Below are 13,770 nucleotides of genomic sequence, written 5' to 3' on the forward strand. Positions count from 1 at the left end.
CCAATCTGAGCCCCAAAGTGATTTTGTCCAAGAACCACCAGCCCCTGGAAATCACTCTGAGCCAAAGAGAGCTAGACTGGAGGCTCACTGCCAGGGGGCAGAACCCAGGGTGGGAGCAGCCCTGTAGCCAAGGGATTCAGCAGAATAAGGGTGGGAAGTGGGCCAAAGCCTGGCCAGGGCCCAAGTAGGGCACCCCCCACCCTGGGAAGATGGCAGGAGAGTGACCAGGTAGGAAGAAAGGAGGAGAATAGAGAAGAAGATACAGGGTCTCGGGGCTGGAGGACAGGTGTTTGCTTTTCCTTGTTCCTGAGGGTGGAGGAGAGGCTTTGAGGAATGGGAGACTGGGAGGGGATCAAAGAGCAGCCGTTTGTTGTTTCCCAGAGAGTGTGGCTCAACCAGTCCCATCCGAAAAGAGGGAATAGCAGTAAGACTAGCGGGAGATGGTGGCTTGAGAGAGGGAGCAATGGAGAGGAGGGAGAAAGTAAAAGAGGAACACAGCATCCTACGGCTCCAGCAGCACCCTTGTACCTGTAGCATCTCTGTGGCTGTAGCATCCCTGCTCCGCAAGGCCAGAGAGACAGGCTCCTGAGGGACCAGTAGGACCTCTCAGCAGCTGGGGGCAGACCCTGCCAGGAGGGTGTTGCCCTTGGACAGATTTTAGTTTGGCTGGCTGGAACAGGCCCCCACTTCCAGCTTGTGTCTTTCTTCCCATCCCTTTCCCCCTCTCTGCCTTGTTGAGCTTTGGTTCCCTCTGTCCTTATCACCCCTGTGGGCCTGTTACTCTCATCTGAGGCTGCAGAGTGGTGGGGAGGGTACCTAACAAGCCTGCCATAGGACCCGGTGGCACAGGTCTCCTGTCTCCTGACCTGAGCGTTGTTGGAGGGGCATGTGCTGCCCGTATCCGGACAGAACAGGGAGTGTGTACCCTGAAGAGAGGTGGAAATAGATCAGGTGGGAACGTGTGGAGCTGTGCAAACAGCCATCTCCCCTGCTTCCTGGCGAGTGGGGATCACAGATCTGGTCATTCGGGGGGAGGGGTTGGAGCAGGCCTGACTGCAGAAGGGGCTCTTCCCTCCCCTGCCCCACCCTCCGCAGGTGATCCAGCAGGCCCTGCACCGGCAGCCCAGCACAGCGGCCCAGTACCTGCAGCAGATGTATGCAGCCCAGCAGCAGCACCTCATGCTGCAGACAGCGGCCTTGCAGCAGCAGCACCTCAGCAGCGCCCAGCTCCAGAGCCTGGCGGCCGTGCAGCAGGTGAGACCGAGGATGCCGCCAAAGGAAGTGGGGGAGGAGGCAGGTGCCCCGCCCCTCCCACACATTCTCTAACTGCCTCCTCATTGGAACCCCTGCAAAGTAGGCACCACTGTCATCTGCATCCTTCAGCAGATGAGGAGAGAGGCTCTGGGAGGCTCGGACCTCCCCTGGGGTCCACAGAGCTCTCGAGCAGAGGCTCAAGGAGGGACTGCCAGCTGCCTGCCTCACCACAACACCACACCTCAGGGAGGGGACTGAGGGTGCGAGAAGGCATCCACAGGAGAAGGCCGTCACCCATGCAGCCCACTTGTCTGCCCTCAGTGGCTGAGAAGAGCTCAGTCATCCAGTCAACATAATGCTTCTGCACCTACTGTATGCCAGAGTTCATGTCAGCCCTGGGTGCACCATGGACCTTGTCCTCCTGGAGCTTGTGGTGGGGAGACAGCAAGTAGACAGAAACCCAAATAGACAAGAAAGCAAAGTAGCTAAATACCAGAGTGCTGACAAGCTCTCCCAAAGAGGAGCAACAAGGAGGCCCACCTTAGTCCGGGGGTGAGTGGGGGCCTATCTGCTGGAGGAACGGTGAATGAATGAATGAATGTCTGCCAGAGGAACATTGAGTGAATGAATGAATGTCTGCTGGAGGAACTGAAGAATGAGAGGAAGCTGGCCAAGGGGAGGGCACAGGCTGGACATTCCAGACAGTCTGTGCCCAGCTCGCCACGTGGGAGCCTGTGAGGCGGGTATAATAGAGTGGGGCGGGGTGAGGGGCTGAAGAAAGCTGGAAGCATGGGTGATGGTCCTTGCTGACAGCTGGAGTGCTTCTGTGTAAATGCTCGGCCTCGTGTAAGCCTTTCGGCAATCCTGCAAGCAGTCCCCACTGTATAAAAGAGGAAGCCGAGGCACTTGCTTGAGGGCCTGTAGATGAGCCAGAGTAAGGACATGACTCCTCATCACTGCCCTGCAGTGCATCCCATGGTGGACGAGGGCCGAGGGCCTGGCTGGAGGAGATCTGGGCCTCAGTGACAAGGATTCTTCTTTCCCAGGCAAGCCTGGTGGCCAACAGACAAGGGAGCACTTCCGGCAGCAGTGTGTCCGCACAGGCCCCTACCCAGTCATCCTCGGTAAGTAGGGTGGGAGCAGCAGGCCAAGCCCACGGTTCTAGGACCACTTCCTTCCTCTTTGCCCAAAATGCTCATGAGCCTCCAGATGCAACGGTGGTGAATCCTCAGTCATGTAGAATCATGGCTGGAATCCATTACTCTCTCCAGAAAAAAAAAAATGTGTGCCACTTTCTAATTTCTGTTTGTAACTCCCTGTCATCTTTACAATGTCAGGGCTCCTGGTTCACGGCTCAGCCCTCTTCCCATGGGGTCCTTCCGACAGCACTGCACACAGGCCAGAGATGCAGCAGTGCTGGGGGGAGATCCAGGACCCAAGAATCAGAGCTGGTCCTAAAGAAGGCTGAGTTCACCAAGGAACAGAGGAGGTGGAGAGAAAGAAGTGGATGAAGGGGTGCAGTTAAGCCACAGAAGCACCCGTTTCCTACTGCACGCGTCTCTCTCCTCAGATCAACCTGGCAGCCTCCCCAGCAGCAGCCCAGCTCATCAACCGGGCTCAGAGCGTCAACTCGGCAGCAGCCTCAGGTATCACCCAGCAGGCCGTGCTTCTGGGCAACACGTCTTCTCCAGCCCTGACTGCAAGCCAAGCACAGATGTATCTCCGGGCACAGATGGTGAGTCCCCAGCCTGGGCCATGGCTCAGGTAAGCCAAGAGGACAGAGGCAGAGAAGTTGGGAGCTGGGCGATTAAAGAAGGGTGGCAATTAGAGAAGGGTGGGGAAGAAGCACCAGGCGGACAGTTGGTAGGAAAGCAGGGGTGGCATAAAGAAGGCGGCCTGGAAGGCTGACGGGAGCTTTGATAGTGGCTCCATGACTCAAAGAAAGGTAGGGTTCCAGGCCAAAATTAAGTTGCCCATGGTGCCTCCTTTCCTTTCCCTCTGAGAATGAAACAGAATTATCCTCCTCTTATCAGAAACCACTCCCTAAAATTAGTTACGGTAGGGAACGCAAGGGTTTGTGCCCAGGTGGTCTGTCCCCTCAGACACGTAAGACAAGCAAGTGCACAAACATCTGATACCCCACAGAAGTGGGGTCTTAGTCCGCTGGGACTGTCCTGCAGGGATTGGCCACCACTAGTTCGGGGCCATGGAGAAGGCAATGGCACCCCACTCCAGTACTCTTGCCTGGAAAATCCCATGGACGGAGGAGCCTGGTAGGCTGCAGTCCATGGGGTCACGAAGAGTCGGACACGACTGAGCGACTTCACTTTCACTTTTCACTTTCATGCATTGGAGAAGGAAATGGCGACCCACTCCAGTGTTCTTGCCTGGAGAATGCCAGGGACAGGGGAGCCTGGTGGGCTGCCGTCTCTGGGGTCGCACAGAGTTGGACACGACTGAAGCGACTTAGCAGCAGCAGCAGCAGTTCAGGGCCAAAAGTGCATTCCAGCCCAGGTGGTGAAGGCGGCCACCAGCTCCAGGAACTGTGTTGCCACCACTGCATTCCCAGCCGGGCCCCCATTCCCATGAGGGCCACCTGGTCAAACGTTCATCAGGTGGGCTTGCTCGGGCTGAATGTACGATATCAGCCCTCCACACACATACCTAGAGTCCCGCCTTGACACCTGTCCCTAAGAGGTACAGAGGCCCATAAGAAGCTGAGGGGTTCCTAAAATTAAGCAGACTTTCCCAGGAAAGCAGCAGTATTTGTTCACCCAAGGAAGCAGGCAGGTCTAGGTCTAGATTGGGCTCAGCCCACTCTGAGTCCGGTTCTCCCAGCCCTGCTCTGAATTGTTCTCCCTCCAGCTCCTTGACATACCATCCTGAAGGCTGTATGGCTCCAGCCCTTGCTTAGTTTTTGTGGCCAGAGCTTGACGCTGGGAACTTTTCTGGTTCTGCTCCAGCACGTCAGTTCTTGACTCTGAACTCACTGAGGTGCAGCTCCATTCCTGGGGAGTAGCCTCAGACACCCATGGGGACCAGGCTTCCACTTCTCCAGGGAGCCAGGCAGCCCACGTGACACCACCCACACCTGCTCTGTCTTCAGTTCACCCCATCCCTTCTCTGGCTCAACTGCTCCCACTGGAGCCCTGGAGCCTGGCCACCTCCCTCCCCAGAGTGGGGTGCCCTCACTCAGAGGAGCAGATATGCTGTCATATACATGTCCAGAGCTGGACTCACAAGGGTGGGAGTGTCGCACAGAGACCCTCAGTCCCTGCGCGCCATGCAAGGAGATGTAGACACGAGTACAACCTGGTTCCTCTTGGTTCCTCTAGCACTGTTGTCTCTGCTCATGCATGTATAAACACACACACACACACACACACACACACACACACACACACACAGAGCCTAATCTAAATTTGACTAAGAAATGGGCAAAAGAATCTAATCTGATCCCTTCTGGCAGAAAGTCCTGTTCTGACCCACACCTAGAGTCCAGAGCAGGTTAGATTTTTTTTTAAATTTTTTATCTTGTATTGGGGTATAGCTGATTAACAGACAATGTTGTGATGATTTCAGGTCAACAGCGAAGGGACTCAGTCATACATACCCATGTATCCATTCTCCCCCAAACTCCCCTCCCATTCAGGCTGCCACAGAACTTGCAGGTGAGATTTAGAACATGGTTCCAGGGCATCTGTCTCAGCCCAGGGGCCCTGCTCCCCAGGATGCTGCAGAGACGGACTTGAGGGTGTCCGGCCATCACTATTGGCCCCTTCTCTGGGGTGAGCTCTTGGCAGAGGCTTCTGAAGTACACCTGACTTGGTGCAGCCCCAGGACAGCCCCCTAGCCCTGGCCCTTCCCTGCCCGGCCTGGATCAGGACTTGAGGGCCCTCTTGAGATTTTCAGGAGGCACCCCTGGATTCTCTCCCTCTCCCACCTCCCCCGCTTCCTCCCCCCAACCCCGTCTGCTCCCTGGCTGAGCTGTCGTGTCCTGTGGCTGAGCCCACAGTGGGCAGGTAAAAGGCGCCTCGTTTCCTGTGATTCCAGGCCCAGCCAGGTAACCTGGTGCAGGTAGCTAGGAGCCTAGGCGGCACTGTTCCTTTGTCCCCTCAGCTCATCTTCACGCCCACGGCCACCGTCGCTACCGTGCAGCCTGAGCTCGGCACTGGCTCCCCCGCCCGGCCCCCCACCCCTGCCCAGGTGAGGATTCCATGCTTGTGGGCGGGCAGGGGGGTGGGGACCCCTGCCGAGGGGGCACTGATGCTGGGTCTGGGCCCGAGCCCTGGAGGAGCTTTGGACGTCTCGGGGTGCTCCAGGAAAGCAGGTGGGAGACGGTGTCCCATTACCCCTAGACTCACTCCTTGATTCCTCTCTGAGAAGGCCTCAGCCACTCCGGACCCTGCTTCGGGCCTCGACCACAGGGCAGGAGCAAGTGTGATTGCCAGAACCGGTGGCCCTCACTACCTTATACCCTCCCCAGGATGAGCTCTGCTGTCATTGCTTTTCAAGAGGAAAATTCCACTCTGATTACACATGCTAGCAGCTCTAGGAATCAGGAAAAACGGCATGCAAGAGGGAGCAAGGATGAGTCCTAGGTCCCTTCCTTCTGCTGGGAGCACACAGACACAGCTGTGGCTGTAAAGATTCTGTGGGAGGTGGGAAGGAACCAGCCCCATCTAAAGGATGGGGGTCAGATGCGAGTCTGGCACAGCCTCCGTGTGTCCAGCAGAGGGTGCCAGGGACCAAGTTGAGTCAGCTTGCCCGTACTGATGTGTAAACCCGATCCTCAGGACAGGATAATCCTTCACCTGGGAGACCTTGCTGGTCGACTCACTTTCACTTTTGCCCTGGCCTTTCCCAGTGTGGGAAGCCCCATGCCCTGCCATGATTCTAAGTGGTACACAGCCCATCCTGATAGATTGGGGGAGGAGGGGAGGTAACAGAAGGGAGAAGCAGCCCCGGCCTCCCTGCCCCCGCCTGCCCCAGCCAAGGCAGACATCCCTGCTCAGAATTTAGCTTCTTCTGCAGATGAATCCAATGACCAGCACTCTGTCTGTCCCCTTTAGAAACTCTGCTCCTGGTTTCTCCTTCAGCCCCTTGTCTCGTCTCTCTCGCTTTCTTTAAGATCTAACAACTCTCACGTTCAGCACTCCTGGATCCATCCCTAACTCCTTCCCTGTCTGAACAATGTGTCGGAATTGCTCACACCCACATTCTCTGGACTCCTACAGACCCCTCTTTTCCAGGTACAGAACTTGACCCTCCGATCACAGCAGACACCAGCTGCAGCAGCCTCGGGCCCTACCCCCACCCAGCCTGTCCTGACCAGCTTGGCCCTGAAGCCCACGCCAGGTGGTAGCCAGCCTCTGCCTACCCCATCACAGGGCAGAAACACTGCTCAGGGTTCCCCTGCAGGTGCCAAGTCTGGCACAACTGACAGTGTGACAGAGCCACTCAAGAGAGGAGACAGCAACGGCAGTGTGCCTGGGAGCTTGGAGGGCCGGGCTGGGCTCAGCCGGATGGTGCCCACCGTGGCTACCCACCCGCTCATTGCACCAGGTAAGCACTCCAGGAAGAAGGATCCTATCCCAGAAAACTCAGAAGGACGATGGGTCAGGGGGAAACTTTCACACTCTCCTATTTCCCATGGGCAAGATAAGATGTCAGCCATGGGTCTCTCTTTCCCCTTCTACAGTCTTGAGATGTTCTTCAGCTCCAGATTCTGTTTCATGCTTCTTGTCCAGCTTTAAAGAAGGAAGCCATGTTAGTGGAAATAAATGGGACCTTCTTTTTCTTTTTTTTAAGAGGAGAACCTTGTTCATATAAATAGTCCATCATTTAATTTTCTTTTATTTGGCCACACCATGTGTCATGTGGGATCTTAGTTCCCCATCCAGGGATCAAACCCATGCCCCCTGTAGTGGGAGCACAGAGTTTTAACTGGACCGCCAGGGCAATCCCAAATAAGACCTTCTTCACAATGGGTACCATGATTCTCAGGGTACCAAATCATAGCTCTTCACCTAGGCAGTGGAGGTTTGGCAGTTACAGTATTTTGAAATTCTCTAAGAGTCAGCAAAAAAAGGATAGGGGCTAGCCAGAGGCATGTAAGAACCACACAGGGAGATGAGGAAGTGAGAAGTTTATTTTCTCATCACTCAACAGACATTTGTTGACTAATATGCGTTGGTTATGTTGCCAGTTCCGGGGTTGCCGAGATAAATAAGACATGGGCCCTGCCTCCCAGGTGGGCAGGGTCTGGAGAAACAGACGAGTGCAGCCTGTCGTAGATGTTAGCTCTGAGCCCCGGAGGATCACAGAGGCACCATCTAGCCTGGGGGAGAGGAGCCAAGAAAGGTTTGCCAGTAAGAGTGGTACTCAAGAATAAACCTTGCAGATTAAAAAAGTAATAATCCAGCAGATTACTTATGAGGCAAATTATATGAACAAGATGAATCAGTATTCCCTAGGGCTAGATTCTCTCTGCTGCTAAAATTCTCCCAGCACTGCCTACTGAAGGCAATCTTTAATGAGGAAATCTGCCAACAGCCCTGGAAGCCAGACTAATCAGTCTTGGGAAGAAGACCAAGCTCTTATAGCACAGAAATGTAGTGATGGACCGTGTGACCTTGCATTAAAGATAGAGTCACCCTGGTCACATCCCTGAAATAACGACTCCCACTCCGTCCTCACCCAGACCATTTTACCATCCAGTCTAACCTGCGTTTTTATTTTTCTTGAGAGCCTACTTTATGCTTGTTACTAGATTAACCACAATGATCAAAATGTGATTTCTCACCTAAAGGAGGGTGCAATCAAAAGGAGGGAGGTAGATTTTTAAGCAAATCCATTCAATTTCATAATTGCCATTGTAGGAGTAAGTATGAGGTACGGGGGGCCCAGATGGACACCTCTGTGCCAGGCAGGATGGACAGAGGTGCTGCCCCCAAGGAAATGGCACTGGATATTGAAGCAGGAGTCGTCTCCCCAACAAAGGACGGGAAGACATTCTAGACAGACGACAGAGGCGTAGGTAGAGCCTTGTAATGTGAACCGAGAAGAGCCTGAATTCAGGTCCTTTATTCACCCTCTGGAGGCTTCAAGGACAGAAGTGGTCTCTGCCTCCAGCGGACCCTCTGAGCTGAGGCAGGCAGCTCTCTGTAGAAGCCTAACCTCCCTGTGACTCCGAGCCTTTCTTCCTGTCTGGCATTGCTTTCTCCAGAGACTAGTCCAGCTTCTTCCTTTTATGGAGAAATAAACTGAGGCTCAGAGGGTAAAGTCTGGGTAGGGGGAGGTGGGGTGTCTTAAAATGAGCTGATATCAGCTGAGACTAAAGCAAGGACCCCAAATTAACATTTCTCCTACCTCCTCACACAACCTACAAACCATAGAGCTACATCTGCATTTCAAGACTTCCTGAGAATCCCGTTTCTACCCAGGTCAAAATGTAACCCCTGCCTAGATCTAATCCAGCGCCCACCCCCCAGATTCTAAGGACCCTTCAATGGAAAGACTAGTTCTTAGGTTTCCTCCTAAGGCTCCTAGGCAACCCTGGGGCCTCAAGAAAACTGAACACAAAGGGGACCAGCACTGATAAAAACCTCTGATGTGTATTAGACAATACGCTGGGCTTTTTTATGTACCCCACCTCTTCTGCTTTTCAGAAGAACCCCCGTAGATATTTTCATCCATTTTACAGATGAGAAAACCGAAGTTCAGAGTGGTTACCCAAGAAATTACTATAAATATCACTCAAGGTCACATCAGTATTACGTGGCAGAACTGGAAACCGACTCCACGTCTGGCTGAGTCAGACAGTGCGCTCTTAATCATCAAGCCGTGTTTGCCTCTTTCAGCTCTTTTGGGGCTTCCTAGGCCTTTCTTATTCCTGACCCAAAGTTCAAAGAGTCTCGTGGTTCTCAGATTGTTCTGGGTTTTACAGTCTAGCAGAGGGCTCTCTTCTCTTGAGCCTGATAAAAGGGAAGGCCAATGAGTTACAGACCGAGGCCCAGGGCCCCAGCTGTGGCCTAAGACTAACAGTATGTGGCTATAGGCAGTACAAGAACTCTCTGTGGAGCAGCTGTGAGTTGCAGACCACAAAGACTCTCTCCCCAGTGACAGGAATCAGTAGGCTTTGCATTGTTCCTGCCTCCCACTGTCCCCCCCCCCCCCCCCCCGCCCCGTTCTTCCCTTCCCCTCCCACCCCTTCCTCTCCATGGTTCTACTCCCCACCCTCAACAGCCCGAACGGAAGGCAGCAGGGAGGCTTAAGATGCTAACAGATCCTTTCAGGGCCTCTAGAACAAAAAAAAGTCTGAAATAATTCTCCTGACCTGATGGGGGTGGGGAGGGGATGGCCAGGAGCAGCACCTGCCCTGGGCTGCCACTGTTCCCCAGGCAGGAGGTAACTTCTGGCCTCCTGCCCAGCCAACACACTGTGAATGAACGGCAGGGATCAGAGTGTGTGCGCATGTGCGCGCGCGCGCACGCGCGCATATGTGTGTGTATGTGTGTGTGTGTATGTATGTATGAGAGAGAGAGAGAGAGAGAGAGAGACTGAGAGAGAGGGACTGGGGAGCGGAGTGGCAGGTTTTTGTTTGTTATTGAAGCATTTTTTGAGCTGGCTGGCTGGTTGCCCGCAGGGAAAGTAACCAGTGGAGACTTGTGATGGGGGGCAGTGGCGGGGGTGGGGGGGAGAGCAGAGAGGAATGTGTTCTCTGGGGGCCATTCCCTCCCCAGCAGGCAAATGCTGCAGTCCCAGCTGGGACTGCTCCCACTGACAGCTGTTTAGGGGCAAAGCCCCTCCCCCCATGGCAAGCTCCCTGCTGTTCCTGCTTCTGTCACCTTGGCAACGGGCTTCTTTAGGCTCTGCAAATAGAAAAGGTCCCTTATGCCAGCAAGGGCCTGGGTTGGTTTTGGGGGGGGGGGAGGGGAGGGGGCGGAGAGCAGAGCAGAGAGGTTGGGCCTCGCAATGTGATGGAAAGACTGAACCAGGAGGGCAGAAGAAGGGTCTCCTTAGGTCTGGCCTCCAGAGGAGACCAGGGGGAGCTGGGTCACAGCTCCTGATAAGAGGCTTGGTTCTTGGAGTCCCCATTCTAGTGGCTCCACTCAAGGCCCCTAGACGTACACGGAGGCCCAAAGGTGAGAAGAAAGTGGCTGGCCAGGAGGGAGATGCTGTCATAAAAGAGAGCCGTCCAGTCACTGAAAATCCTGGGCACTTTTCACACAATTGTGCTCCAGATGCCGGGTCTTTGTTCTGTCTCTTCATCCCTCCTCAGGTCTCTGGAAGGAGAGAGAATTCACTGTTGGGAAGGCCTGCCACACAGTGGCTTTGTTTTTACCACAGAGAGGGTTTTGTGTCAGGGAGCGGGGATTCTGTCTGTGAGAAGCTGGACAGTGTGACGCGTGCTGATTCCAGGACCCTTGGGTACCATATTTCCCTCCCAAAGCACCTGCCAAACTGCGGGGTAGAAACACTTTTGCTGAGAAAGTTCAGTAAAAACCAAAACATTACATGAAGTCCTGTTTTCTAGCTCCAACAATTTTAATGTTAAAATCAGGCAACCAATTATGACGATCATTTCAGTTACCCACTGTAGGACCAGATTGAGATTGCTAAGCATCTCCTCCTTGTATTAGGTCAGGGTTGGGAGAAGCCAGCAGATATCAGCAGAGAAGTTTTATATTTGCTGAACATTTCTCACCATGGGTGTGCGTGTGTGAGAGCGAGAAAGAGGAAAGGCAGACTGTGTGCCTTGGAACTGTCGGGCGTTCCTTCTTTCCCCGACTCTTTCCCCCTAAGCTCCTCTTATGTTACATCCATGGTTGCTGCCAGTAATAATAATTACCAACCAATAATGAACAACCATGTTCCAGGCACTGTACTAAATGCCTAACCTACATATCTCATTTACTCCTAGCAATAATTATTCATCTCACAAATGAAGAAGGTATGGCTCAGAAAAAAATAATTAGTTACCATCTCCATATAGCTTTCCCTCGTTAATTGTTCAATTCAGCTCCACAAACACTCATTTAGCACCTATTATGTGCCAAACACGATGCCAACCATATGGGCATTAGAGTTGAACAAGTGTAAAATCTAAGAGGGGCTATGGAAATTTGAGTCGCGCCTTGAAAACTGAGTATGTTTCCAGAACAGAAGTGAAGGGGATTATCTCAGCTGGCACCGGGAGGCATCTATGCCCAGAGTGCCCACGTGGGCCTGGGACCATCTGTGCACGTAGATGGGCCCTGGAGCTCCTTGCTCCTCCCTGGCCCCACCACCATTAGCTGTGGGACTCCCAAAACGCTCAGTCCATCCATCCCCCGTCATGTTTACCTCTCTTCTAGTGGACCTTGCCTTTTTTTACATTTCAGATGCCTGCCCCCACCATCCACAGATGACTCCTCAGTACACATCCAACTCTGCCCCCCACCCCCGTCCCCAGCGATTTCCAGCTGTCTATGGGATCCTCCCAAGAGGATGTCACCCCACCTGCATACACATTTTTAAAATTTGGAGATTCATACATCAACCCCCAAAGCTGGAGGTCTCCCTCTTCAGAAAGGATCCCCCTTTCCCATTCCTGGCCACTGTCCGCAGTCATCAGGTATTCCTGGACCCAGGCTTACAATCTCAAGACGGTTTTGATTCATTTCCCTTCAGGGATGCAGGAGTGTTTGAATGGGAAAAGCATAGGCTTCACAGTGAGACCTGGTTTCAGACCCCAGCTTCATCACTTACTGGTTCTGTGACCAGCATCCAGTTACTTCATCTCTGTAAACCTTGATTTCTTTGTTTATAAGACTAAGATGGTTATTTTTACCACATGCTATAAAGATGGATGAGATGCGATGTGTCCAGCACTGAGCAGGCTCACAGTACTCATTCCCTTTCACTCCTTATTCCCACCCTCCATCACCACCCACTTTCTCACCATGTTCTGACCATATTTTCTCTGTGTCAGCTCCCAGGTTTGCTTAAGGCCCGCTGACCATATGAGGTTTAACTGACCACCTGACCCTCCTCCCATACTTGCCAGAGTCACCGTCCTCAGAGACTTGCTCCTTGCTTGTTTAGAAACCTTCACTTCGTCTTTTATTTCCTGCTTCATCGAGTCACAGGAGGGATTCAATGATTAGCATGTTAATGACTTCTGACCACTGACTCTGACTCTGGGTAGGGGCCTTCAAGACCCCAGAACCACTGTAATTGCTCAGGGCTTCCCCGCACAGATCCTCCACCTCTCCTCACCCAACCCCAACCCCTTTGTGACCAACATGACCTGTGCAGACCTTCCACCTCTCCTCCTGGCATCACACTCCCCCTTCCTCATCCATCCAAGATTACCTCCAAAGTTCTCAACAGCCTCCAACTAACCCTTGAAAGCCTGCCGTCTTAATTTGCACTTGCTGACTGCACCCTTCACTCACCCGTCAGCATTTTTCAAGCGTTTATGAGATCCAAGACACCCTGCCTCATGTGTCAAATGAAGTCAATTTTCCCTGAATCTGCTGCATTGTAGGAGTCTCCTGGAAACAACTCCCCTTGCTCGTAACATGGGAACACTGCCCATTCGCCTCAGAGCCTGCTTGTAAGGAGTAAATGAGACTCAGATTATAAGAATGCTTTGAGAAGTTCAAAGCAATGTATACATAGCAGGTAGTATTTTAAGAATAGCTACCGTGTATTGTGCATCTTCTCAGCATGAACAAAGGCAGTGAACCTCTCCTCTTTGTGGTTGAAACATAATCTTCCATTTGATACTAACAGACTGCTCTGTGAAGTGTATCACTGTTTGTAGAAGAGGAAATCAAGATTCGGAGAGGTTAAACAATTTGTCTTCAGTTGCACAGCCTGTAGGTGGCAGAACCAAGATTCAAACCAGATCGGTCTCTAAAATCCATGCCGTTAGCCACTTCTGCTGTATTTTCATCCCTCTACCAAGGGTGGGTAGTTTCCTTTCTAATGCTGCAAGCTGTCCTACAAGGAATCCTGCCTACAGAGGGTGTCTGGTGGTTTTGCCAGGTAGCTGCAGGGCAGGTCTAAAGATATTAGGGCATAGACAGCCCGCCACAGCATGTCCCAAAGGTGGGCAACCCTGTTTTTGTAAACTTGTTTCCTCTGCCAGGGAGATTCCCTCAGCTCCATTTCCCCTCTCACATTCCTCCTAGGCCTCAGCCTGGCAGGACTGCATCTCAGAAAATCCATGTGCCTATTTCTTCAGATTTTCCTAAAAGAGCTTCCTTGTCTAGTTATGTGTATGTGGGACTCTGACCTCCAGAGTCAACCTCAATTTCAGTCACTCCCTGAGGCCTAATCACGTGAGGTATCTTTGGAGATGAGCAAGCTCTGAAGGGTGCTGGCATCATTTAGACCCCCCCACCCCCCAGCAAACTGCCTCCTCTCTGGCTGTTCTCACACCAGTCACCAGGGGTTCAGCTGCACAGGATGCCCTGTAGGTCCCTGAAAGCACCATGGTATTTAAGGCCTCAGGTCTTCCCACGT

At 52.9% G+C, this 13,770-nt stretch overlaps 1 protein-coding gene across 4 annotated transcripts in view; it reads left to right on the forward strand.

Annotated features, from left to right (window-relative positions):
- The window catches only part of PHC2 (polyhomeotic homolog 2), a 113,570-nt gene that overhangs the window by 66,384 nt on the left and 33,416 nt on the right, over positions 1–13,770 (forward strand). For 2 of the 4 annotated variants that reach the window (XM_061388594.1, XM_061388590.1), the window contains exons 3-7: positions 1,096–1,254; positions 2,301–2,378; positions 2,825–2,989; positions 5,308–5,460; positions 6,507–6,819. In XM_061388594.1, the coding sequence (XP_061244578.1) occupies positions 1,096–1,254; positions 2,301–2,378; positions 2,825–2,989; positions 5,308–5,460; positions 6,507–6,819 (868 nt within the window). The remainder of the gene's footprint in view (positions 1–1,095; positions 1,255–2,300; positions 2,379–2,824; positions 2,990–5,307; positions 5,461–6,506; positions 6,820–13,770) is intronic. The other 2 variants (XM_061388602.1, XM_061388612.1) reach the window with 2 other exon arrangements.

Source organism: Bos javanicus, chromosome 2 (genome assembly GCF_032452875.1).
Source record: "Bos javanicus breed banteng chromosome 2, ARS-OSU_banteng_1.0, whole genome shotgun sequence".
NCBI classification, from domain to species: Eukaryota; Metazoa; Chordata; class Mammalia; order Artiodactyla; family Bovidae; genus Bos; species Bos javanicus.